The sequence below is a fragment of the Athene cunicularia genome (assembly GCF_003259725.1).
Source record: "Athene cunicularia isolate RWA chromosome Z unlocalized genomic scaffold, athCun1 chrZ_part3, whole genome shotgun sequence".
Lineage (NCBI taxonomy): Eukaryota > Metazoa > Chordata > Aves > Strigiformes > Strigidae > Athene > Athene cunicularia.
Window position 1 is genome coordinate 10,069,714 of NW_020799144.1, and position 12,047 is coordinate 10,081,760.

General features: G+C 36.9%; 1 protein-coding gene across 3 annotated transcripts in view; it reads right to left on the minus strand.

Annotated features, from left to right (window-relative positions):
• SSBP2 (single stranded DNA binding protein 2) overlaps window positions 1-12,047 on the minus strand; it is a 192,313-nt gene that overhangs the window by 15,005 nt on the left and 165,261 nt on the right. For all 3 annotated transcript variants that reach the window (XM_026866519.1, XM_026866518.1, XM_026866517.1), the window contains 4 exons: window positions 10,784-10,854; window positions 9,397-9,475; window positions 6,361-6,389; window positions 1,099-1,197 (listed from right to left, as the gene is read on the minus strand). In XM_026866519.1, the coding sequence (XP_026722320.1) occupies window positions 1,099-1,197; window positions 6,361-6,389; window positions 9,397-9,475; window positions 10,784-10,854 (278 nt within the window). The remainder of the gene's footprint in view (window positions 1-1,098; window positions 1,198-6,360; window positions 6,390-9,396; window positions 9,476-10,783; window positions 10,855-12,047) is intronic.

Below are 12,047 nucleotides of genomic sequence, written 5' to 3' on the forward strand. Positions count from 1 at the left end.
GATCACATTGTCATGGAGATTCTAGGGTTATTGTTTTTTTGGCAGATGTTGAAACATCATTTGTTTGGGGTTCTACAAACCAATTTTCTCCAATACTTCACAAAATCTGAACATGTGCCCTCTTTATGAAGATACCAACAGCCAACTATATAGAAACTCTTCCTTTTCACTAAAGAAAAACCCTCAAAACTTGGTTCCCATGACATCTGTCATGTAATTGACTGTTTTTATGATCTAACGGAAACTGTTCACTCATCATAATTTCTGAAGTTCACCACTGGCATAGCTAATGAAGTTGCACTCACTTCTGGCAGCAGTGATTTCCAGTAAGAACAGAAGTGCTGAAGTCACTCAGCACTTCTGAAAAATCAGGCCACTCCTATTTAGGAACCTAAATGGATTTAGAAACCCAGCTTCAGGCACATGAGTATGAAAATACTATAGTCTTGCTTTGTAATCGATTTTACACCATGTTTTGCTGCCTCTAGCATTCTCCATATTAAAAAAGCATCATCTGTCCCAGAACGAACACTAGAGGGAACCTTTGCTTTTTCTGGTTCTTAATAGCACACTGCATCTTTGCAACATGAAATCTACTTCTGCTTTAATTATATGCCTCAGTTTGAATCTTGTTCTAAAAGACATTCCCTGCAAAACACATTGTTGAGGAGTCAAAGGTTGGGCAATCACACATTGAAACACTCAGATGTAAGAATATGTCAACTATGTGTATTTAGGCTGCTTGGATATTGCCTGACATTGTGCATTACTGAATATGTGAAGCATAATTACTACTGCTTGACAGATCTTTCATTGACAACTGACCTCTTAATCTAGGAAAAGAGCTTCTGCAGTAAATCTACACCTCCCACATTTTCCAGTTTCAGCTCAACTTCTAGCAGTCTTTTGCACAATTTTTTGTCAAATCAATACTATAATTTTAGAAGCTAGTAAAAAACACATAAGGCACAGTACTGCATTATAAGTACGCTACAAAACTGTTTGTTCTTGCTGTTATTTTTCTTTTTTTAAACAAAAGACACAAGATAAAGGTTCACAAAGTTAAAACCCCCCAAACCTAGGTAAAGAAATACTTACACTCTCACTCTGAAAAGGATTTAGGAAGTTTCCACCCATCTCACCGTCATCCCTGGGAGTGCCAGGCTGATTACTCATGCTCATATTACTGGGAGAGTTCTGTTAAATAAGATTTTAAAATACAGATTAAGTGCTGAAGATTTCAGTTCATTTCCCAGCTTCACCAAAGTGTGCCAAAGGCATGTTTTACATGATACTGCAGTGCACCGAGATGTACTGTGCAAGGCACTGGGATTTTCAAAGACAAAATATAAGCCTCTGAAGAGTTCTGCATGATTCAGTCACTAATTTTAGTAATGTAAAGTAATGTTTTCTTCCCCGAAGCAAGAATTATTTACTTGTAATTCTTCTTTTCAGGTTATAGCCAACATCATCTCCTGCTAAGTCAGGAAAAGCTATAAATGGCTGCAGCAGGTATACGATGTAGCTCTGCCACTACATTATATCATGTGGTCAAATTCACTGATGTCTCTGAACGTGTGCCTTGACATTTGTGACTTACGAATACGTAATTAAAGTTAGACATACAGCTGGATCTGGTCCACACAGACAAAGGCCTGTGCCTGGGGTCTTTGTTCATAGTGTTCCCAGTTTATTGAAATAGTTTCACAAGTTGTTCACAAGTGGGATTCAAGTGCTAAACCACTTCACTGAGCACAGCTAATACACAGCATTTATAGGAAAGAAGAGTTAACAAGAGTTTTAGAGAAAAGACTCCTGAGTAATAGCTGGGATAACAAACACTTTCAGGAGAAGCTACATTTTGCTATTTGCTTGTGCAGAGTATAATGCAACAGTGTTTTAATCTACCTTTTTGGTGTCTAGGTGTAACTGAAATGCTAATAAATAGTAACAATATAAAGGCTTCTGAAGATAAATTCCTTTCTTTTACAGACATGGACAAACACTCTGTGATGTTCAGAAATTGCTGTCAAGATTCAGTCACTTAAAGAAAAGGTGAAACAAGATAATTGTCACTGAAATTATTCTGAGTCAATAGCTAATACATGATTATTACAGACTGTACAATTAGTTGGATATTTTTATAAAACTGATTTGAGGTACCCTACCATGCCTGGAGCATGGGCAATTCTCTTTCCATCACTGTTAAGACTCCTACTTATAGAAGGAGCTGCGATGGAAAACGAGCAGTCAGGGAAAGTGGGGAGTGAAGTCATGAACATCATTACGAAATGCTTATGTCTATCACGGTTCTTCCCTTCGTATTTTTTTTAATCCAGCAAAATTGAATGAAATATTGCTGTTGAGATTTTACTTATACAAATGCAAATCTGGTATGTCACAATAAATTTAACACAAACCTGGTGGAGGCAATGGGCAAGCTAACAAAATGCAACTCCAAGTAGTGATCTTGATCAATCATAACAGCTCTAAGAATCCTAAGTGAATTTGTCCTCTTCTTCTGTTACTCTCAGTTACAATCCTAACACTGTATGTCTGTTAGCACAGAGATTTTTTCTTTAAAAACCCCAGGTATTTTTCACTTTGAAAATACCTGCATGAAGTCTTCATTTAGTACAATTAAACCTCCAATAACTCTAACTTAGAATGAAAAATTGGAAACATTCTTGGCACTTTCCTCAGAACTAGAAGGGCTATCTATCCTACCCTGGCACTTTAAAGATGTACATCAGAGTGTTCACTGAACAGAAAATGGGATGGGATAGCTATGGCTTCTACTTCCCCTTCATATCATATTTCTGCATGCTCCTCTTTGTAACCACAAAGTCCCACATTGACCGCTGTCCGTAAGTTAAATACGGCAACATATTGCACTGTTTCACAGATTTACTTCACATCCAAAGAGAACAAAACCCATAATTCTCAGCTTCAAATACCACAACTGAAATGAGTTACGTTTTGCTACTATATCAGCAGACTAGAATGTCTGACCGCTGTACTACTGGCCACTTTGTAATGTATTTTGTATGGTTAGTAAAAGGCTGCTGCTAAGTTTTCCCCATATTCCTCTGAGGCAGTATCACCATTCTTAGTCTGAAAGGCCAAGTATGTATATGAGCTCAGCTCGGTGTATTTATTTTCAGTTATAGATGAATTATAAATTGTGTAAGCAACACGCAACCGTTAACTTTTTTATTAGCATCTGAAATGCAGCTTACAGAGCTGGGTCAAAGCCCCTGCCTTACCCCTTTTGCTTTCTTCAGTCTAGTTCACTGCTTTTCAAACTGCGATCCCCAGATCTCCAGGAATCACTGGACAACATGTCCATCAAATACAAAAGCCTAACTAGTTGATTAACATCAGACAGTAAATGTGTTATTCAGGAAAGTTAGTATAGCAAATATTTATTTAGGGATTCACAGTCTGAAAAAGGCTGATACATACTGCTTTAGTTCAACCACAGCTACTGTACCTAAAGCAGGAATTAATTCAGGGAAGTCCTGTTGCCTGTGTTGTGCAGGAGGTCATACTACAGAATCGTATCAGTCCCTTCTGGCCTTAAAAATCTGTGAATATAAAGTTTAAAACCCACTAAGGCCTTGCCACATTTATTTTATATGATGCTCCTGCACTTTTGTTTGTTCCTGGGGGATTTACCCCTATTTTATCTTGCTCTGCCTAGCACAAAGCTTTGAAATTCTGCAATTGCAATGGTACGCCAGCCCCAAAGGTTCAAATTCCTGACATAAACACTTTTATAGCAGCTCCTCATGGCTGCTTTTATAGCCAGTATGGGGTCTAGCATGTAGCACTAGCTGAGTTTTTCCAAAGCAAGTATATCTTTGATGCCTGCTCAGATTCTATGGGCACTGCAAGAAACACTGGTTATTAATGTTTATTTAATATGCATAATTTCAGTTCATTTACTTCATCTCAATCTACTTCATAAAAACTTAATGTTTTGCCATTCAGCCAATTAAATTAAAATCTTCTTTAGAAAATGTAGCTCTGAATTCTGTGAGCTGTACCAATTCTACCAAAACTGGACTAATTTTCTATGTCTTCTGCGAACAGATAACCATGTCCTCTAGTATGCATTTTACTCTACTGAAGTCCTGTGACTGGACTTGACCATCCCACCCCAAACTGTATTAACTTCAGTGAACAATTTCCGTCACTGAAAACTGTGAAGAAGCCAACTGGAAGACGAGCTGGTGACGTATGCAAGGTGACTGTTGCCTCAGCAAGAACAATCCTGGTAACTGTGTACAAAATTGGAAGGCAGCCACATAATAATTTTGCATGTATCAACCACAGAAATCTACTCTTCCTTGCAAGCATAACTTTTGCATTCAAGTTTCGAAAGCATTAGGTACTACTACCTACCTTATTACAACAAGAAATTACCACTGCTACCCCCACACTTTCACTGCTGTCAGTAAAGGCTGCATACTGGGCAGTGCTACCCCAAAAGGACATAGTGGCTTAACAGGACAACTCTGTTACTGCCAAAGTAAGCAGCATTTTTCTTGTAGTCATTTGAAAAAGACTTGCATCAAATGTGATTTCCATGAGTTATCTATTAAAGTTAACAGATTACAAGACTTCCAGGTGAATTTTTGGATGCCAGCAAGTTTTCAGAGCTCCTGATACTTGTATTAGCACATATATAGTGATACTTAATATCAGCGAGTTGAATAAAGGATTTTAAAAATAATCCCATGGTAAACTAATGGAAATGTTTTTGGTTTTTTCCTTAAAAAATATTGCAGTTTGCAATAAAAATACTGAAGAAAAAATACAGACATTGATTTAAAAAGTGCTGTACACTTATTATCTCAATGGAGGCTTTTATTGAATCTATCCCTGCACATCTAAGCACAGTACAACAAAAGCAACGTGGTCATTTCAATCCATCATTTTTACTCTTCGGAGAGCCTAAAAATGTTATAGATCTCAAACAAGTCCAAAAATATAGGACTGCTGTAGATGCTGCTCCCTCACAGGAGCAGCAATGGCCTTGGACACATATTGCTGAGGTCCTCCTCTCCAGGGAAGACACATGCTAAGCACATTTTACAGGCTACCCCTCTCCCATACCACACCACCAGAAGACCACAAACTAGGGAACTATACAGGCTTCTTGTCCTCCTTTTTGGATATATAAATATGCATCATAAATGAAGAATGATTCCTGCCTTTTGAACACCTGGAAGTATATTTTCAAAAAACTCACACTACAACTTCTGTGTTCACCCATGGGAATTTAGGTGAGCATTTTGTCCCCTACATGTTGGCATCTCATCATAGCTCCTGAGGACAGACCTACAACAAGGTCCCTAGCGTGACTGGAGCACGTGCAGAGCAGCCTTATGTAGATCTGCAATGGCCAAGTCTGCACTGGGGGAGATCTAGTGACAGCACCGTGGTACTCCGTCCTTGGGCAACCGAAATATACTGGCAGCTGATATGCCCCAAAACAAGCTTACACTCCTTTCTTGGAAGATTGTTAAGAATTTTGCTACAAACGAATAAATGGTAAGATTTTAACTGAAACAATTGCTTTATCAATTTCTGCACTTACAGATCAAATGTACAAAAGTGCAAGGAGATTGTTGTAGTGATACATTTATTACTTCCAGTCAGTTACACCTCAAAACGCTGAGTACAAAACATAGTGTTCTGCAGGGTACTGATATATGCCACTTTATTAATACCAAATAAGATCATTAATTCCTAAATTAATGATGACCACATATGTAGTAGTTCTATTTTTATGGAAGAAGTGACACATTCAAGCACAGTATTATTTTCGTAGATGCAAAATCCCTACAGGTTAAATTCTCATTCATTTCCAACTATTTAATGGTTGTGATACCAAAATAGTGCTTCTTCTGAAACGACCTCTTAATCTAGCTTTTAGGAACTTATACTAATGATTAAGATATTAACATTGCCTTACAGAGCAATCATGCAGTGCACAAATGTAACATCCTAATGACATTTTCTCAAATTTATATTTAACTAGAATTGATTATTAGAACTATATTCATTTGTCTTAACAGTATGGAAGATTATAACATGATCAATCAGATTATGAACTGGATATAATTAATGACATTCATTAATACACATCATTATGCAGTAAGGAATAAGTCTACTTCTATTGATTATACTGGTTTTAAATTTTCAATTAATACTAATTCTGTCTTCACAGCCTCCAAAGAGTTGACAAGCAGAAAATGTAGATATGTAACAAAAAGCGTTGTAATAGCGAGAAAGAAGATATGTTTAGAGTGAAACATTATAAAAATTCCAAATATTTGATCAGATACTCACTTTGGAAATACTGTCCATGTCTCCTGAGCCTTAAATTAAAATAGACAAGTATTCAGTTAGTTTTGAGCTGAAGTTAACCCATGATATTTTTTTCACAGTAAATATATAACAGCAATATTTTCAAACATAACCAACCATACAACATCTCACTTCCTTCCCAGTCTCTCTTAGCAAAAGTTTACAATCAGTACTGAACAATGTTAGTCTTTTCTCTGTGTACACAGCTGGTACAAAAAGCAAGAAAATAATGACGGACACACTTCTGATCTGTATCGGTTATTTGGATGGCAGACTTTCAGGATGAGGCAGCACAGCACAACTTAAGAAACTGTATGTCCAACCTCCCTGTCCTCTTAACCACGGTAGGGTACAGGTACTGCCATTAATTTGGGGTTCATCCACCTATGGGAAATGTTGCTTCACCTTAAGCAAAAAAAAGCAAAATCATGGCTAACTAGTAAAAGTTGATACTCCTGAGAAAAAAAACCCCAAACACTATTATCACTAAGGTTAGCTGGGAGGGGGGTTATTAATGTTTCTTCTCCCAGAAACAGATGCTTACTACTGAAATTGGCTGAAATGACATCAATTTTTGATGCATTACAAATACTGATGATGACAGTATCTTTCAGAAGAAAGCAGATGATCATGAGGACCAGAAACCAAATAAAATTAAATATAATGAGTGCCAAGACTATCGAAAAGAATTTTTTTCACATGTCATAGCTCTCACTTCAGTAAAAGCAAGAATAAAGGAAATACAACTTTAGGATGGATGTATCAAGAAAATCATTTTTAGCAGCTCCAGTAAACAACTCTGGTCACCTATTTTCGGGAAAGAAAAATTCTAGAAGAATACTGAACACAAAACTAGAAGAGTATCTGAGAAAAACAAGAAAATGGAGTTGTGGGAGGAGACTGAAATAGCTTACTATACTTAGCCAGGCAAATTAAGGCTGAGAAGGAATATGATTTCTCTCTATAAATACATCAGATACATAAATGTTGCAAAGAGTTATTTTGTCATGGCCCAAAGGATAAATTTTGGCGGAAACCAGGAAGAGACTTCTAACCATCAGAGCTATGAACAGATATCCAACAGAAAGGTTGTGGTCACAGAAGTTGGAAAAGTTCAAGATAGATCTTGACCAATTAATCCACCTGATTATGAGACACAGCTGCCTACTGCTGCGTGGAAATGAATGCAGCATATCTCCCATTAAAGAACTCAGGTTTCAGTTTATGTATGAACTTACCCCCAGGAAGCAGTTATCATTAAATTGACTAAGCACTTTATTGCTTTCACTAGAGAAAATAACTGACCAAATGCTTGGTACACATAAAATCCTTCCACAACTGTTTCAATTTAATTTCTTCTTTTAGCTAGGAACTATTTCTCAGGCTATAGAAAGTGACAGAAGAAAGATGCGTATTACATTTTACACAGTTTTTCATTTATTTGAATGTAATGTGTATCATTATTAATTAAAACAACAATCCATTTTAGGACTGTAATATGTAAAGAAAGGCTGTAAAATCACAAGGTGTCCCTATGCAAAGTAATCTAGGAATTTCAGGGACATGCTTTCCTAGAAAAAAAGATAATTTTATTAGGAAATAGATGCCTACTGCTGAATTTTAATCAGTCAGAACGTGCCTGCTAAATGAGGTTCGATGGCTTAGTTTTTTCTCATCTTGTCACAGACTCTTTGAATTTCTCCCTTTGTCTTATCTGCTTATGCCTCCTGTCTCATAAGCTCCAACTTATAGGCTACAAGTGACGGATTTCCACCCACCATGGTAGTATGGACTTAAATGGTATGGAGTTTAGGTTTGTACGTGCCTGTGCTGGGGAAGGTGACAGAGATTTTCTCTGGGGATAGAAGCAAGGGGAACACTGGCAGCTTGGCTTCTGCCTGCCTGACCTGTATTCAGCTTGCTTGGTTTTCTCCCCATAAAGGAAAGCACTGCTCAGCAGGGTGTTGCTGGTGCCCCTGTGGACATCAGGCCATCCATCCCAGATGTAGAGGAGAACCTTCCTGGTGGACCAGGGGGATAGAAGAAGAAGAAGAGACTTTGCAGCCTGACCTTCCCCCCTGTTGTTACCTGCATGACTGACAACCCTTCATGCAGATAGCAGTGAGAAGTACAAAGCAAGAACTGTATTCAGAGCTCTACTGGCCCAGTGTTAGGGTATGAGCAGAAATAAAACCAAGGTATTTATTGACCTTGTGGGTATGGAAGAAGAAGGCATAAATGCAATTTATTTATCTGTAGCTTGTTTCTTAAATTCAAGAGTATCATGTTTCCAGCAAAAAGTAAGAGGAAAGAGTTTGCTGGGATGGTCAAGAGATAAAGCAGTCTGTGGTTTTGCAGAGTTATGCAAGGCTTCTCATCTAAATATGAGTCCTTCAAAAAATCATAGTGTCAAAAGTCAAGCAGTACGCCGTTCGTCCTGCCTCTGCACGCCCTGACAAGAATTCATGTTCTTTTAGGGGCAATAAAATTGACATCTGTCTGAAGCTGCTAATGGGGATGGAGGAAGAATACTCACATCTAACAGACATATGGCTTAAGTATAGAACCAATAAGGATATCGAAGTGTTGGGATAAAACCACCTTAACACACGCTTCAAAATATGTAATAACTTACTTCCAGATAATTGATGTAAGCGTGCACCAGCATGTCATAATGACACCTTCTCAAGATTTTCAAAGAGGAAGAGAGGTAAATAAAAATGGCTCTTAAGTCTTCACCTCTGCATCACTGTGATGGTATCCTTTAGGCAGGTTTTCATCAGCTGGAGTAAAACTATACTCTCTTATGTAAATAAAATACTTCTTCCAGTTGTGCATGATGTATGCCAACTCATATGCTTAAAAAGTATCTTAATACTTCTTATTGAGGCATATACAGCTTTTTTAGTTTTTAAAAGATTATTACATACAGTCTTCCACATAATTCAAATAACTGGTTATGGAAAATGGCACTAGTCATTGAAAATTCACAGTGTTCATAATAGTTACTACAATTACCTAATGATCCATTCATATGATGTGAATCCATTCCACCCAGTCCACTCATAGGTCCATCTGACCCTGGCCCCATTGGAAACTACGAAAGGATCAGACATTAAAAACTGGTATTACTGTACAAGTTTTTGTAGACAATCTAGTAAAAAGAAAATATTCCAAAAAAAAAAAAAAAAAAAAAAAAAGGAAAAATGCACAGTCCCAGCTCTGAATGCACAAATCAAGTGAAAGTCTTTCATGAGAAGACTACAAAAATATCATTGCTTTTGTTCACTTTTTCCAATGCTACCTTCATGATTTTTGGAAACGCTCGCCTCTATAAACTGGAATATAATTTAGGAATAATTTGTAATTTACTTCAACAGTTTGTGTATGACTTTCAAACTTGCTAGTACTGACCGAGCTCTACTCCACTGAAGTTACGGGCAGGTTTATGTTTCTCTTCAATGAGTAAGTGATTAATTAACATTTTTCCAACCCCACCGCATCCATACTGACAGTCAGGCTACTCCGCATTACCTTTGCAGCATGAGCAGTTTCTGTACAATTTCACCTATTAGCCTTAAATTTAGTTCTTCAAAAACTTAAAGACATTAACATTACAGAAAAATTTCTAAAATTCACCATATAATGATTTATCAATATCTAACTATCTATATTTTTAAGTTCTACTGGCCTTTTCTTCAAAAGGCCCTTAATATGGATCGTGATTAAATGATATATGGTTGTAATCAAAGAAATACAATAAAACTGAAGGCATGGAGAAAGGTCAGAAGAAACAAGTTCTACCTAAGAATCCAGACTTTTGTCAGCTCTAGAACTGCTGAAATTTAGACTAAAACAGTCAAAAAGTTAACTAGTTCATTAGGCAAACACTTAAATGCTATCAACAGGTTTCATTCTTAACATCTCATTTAGTTAAACAGGGAAGTTTATTTCCTCTCAGAGGCATTAATTTGATCCTTTTTTATAGAACATCAGGGCAACATAATACTGCAATCTTCTCATCCCTTTTCAAAGGTAGGTAATTTTTTATAACAAAAGTATGAATCCTGCAGAAACTAATGCTTAGTGGCAGCTCCTAGGATGACATCTTATCACACAGAAGTCTACTGCACCACAGTGTGACAAACTATATTGTCCCCAAGATCCACATGCAGAAGCCTCTAAGGTCTTTCCCATGTAGAACAATATACTCCAATCATTATTTTGCATGTATTGGCATGATTGATTTGGGAAACATTAAAATGCATGTGGTCGGGGGGAAGCAACTGAAGTGTCACCCATAGAAATGAAAAACTTAGTGTTAATGATATGTGATGGAAACATAAGTGTTTGGATAAAAAAGGCTGTATAATTCAAAAAAGTATATAACTAGATTCATATTTACATTAGGTCTGTTGGGTCCAGGTGGTACTGCATTCATTAAAGTGTACATGTTGTCTCCAGAGTTGGTTGAATCTGCAATAAGAGATTATTTTAAGTGCTAATATATACCTTTCAATAAAACTACTCATCTAATACACTTCCTGTCATTTTGTTCATATTATTTCTGTGCCTGAATCACTGATACACAGTGGTAATATAATAGATTTCATTCCCTTTCTATCTATTGCTACCACACAACAGAGCTATGAAAAGAAATAATTGCAATGGTCCCTAAGTGACTACTTCTAGACTCCAGTTTTATGCATGACTGTTAAAAGGTTTATAAATCACCAAGTATCTGTAACTATTTAATTCCATAAACCCTTTTTCCTGGAGTTCCAAATTACTTCACCCATCTTCAATATTCTCTATAAAACAGGACTTTCTTTCTTATCAATACTTCCTGTAATTTGTTTTCCATCTATTAATAAATGATGAAGAGCTTCTCATTATATGGCCTGCAAGTTAGTATAGCACATGAAGGTTTTTTATTCTTATCCATGTCAGTCTATTTGATTTTGGATATATATATATATATATACCCAGTGGAACATTGTCCAAAGATCCTCACTCCAAGGACAGCTTTAGCTGATATATCTTCACGGTACAGTGTGGTGCAATACTTCAAAAAAACCCTGAATCCAACACCAACAAAACCATCCTGGCACAGCATGGTGCTTAAGCTAGTAAATTCTGCCAAGAGTTTCACTTGGCCTTGCCAAACGCTGACGCAGCTATATTGTTTCTCAGTATTTTTCCTGCAACTGATGCACATGAACTTTCAGGTGGAGCACCTCCAGAGTTGAAATACAGGAATCAACCCAGAAAACTCTTCCGGTTGAACTTAAGTTGAACTTAAGAAACCAGTCTAAGAACCATCAGTAGATACAAATTATTCATTCTGATCTCTAGCTTATCCTGCTGCTAATACACACAAAATCTTAACAACCCTTCATCAGTATTTGTATGAAAGAGAAGGCAAAAAATGCAGCAGGTAGTAAACAAATTGGGCAAAAACCTTTCTCAAGGGAACTCGGCAAGAGACAGGCCATGTAATGAAAAAGTTTACTGAGAGGAGAACAACCTAAGGAAAGTCTAAATGCAAGCCTAAGGGGACGGCATGATTAAAAAAAGTATTGGCAGCTCTGGAAAATCAGTATCTGCAAAAATAATAAAGTATAGTTTAGTACTTTGTACCTAGATCCTCCAAAAGACCATTCCACCTC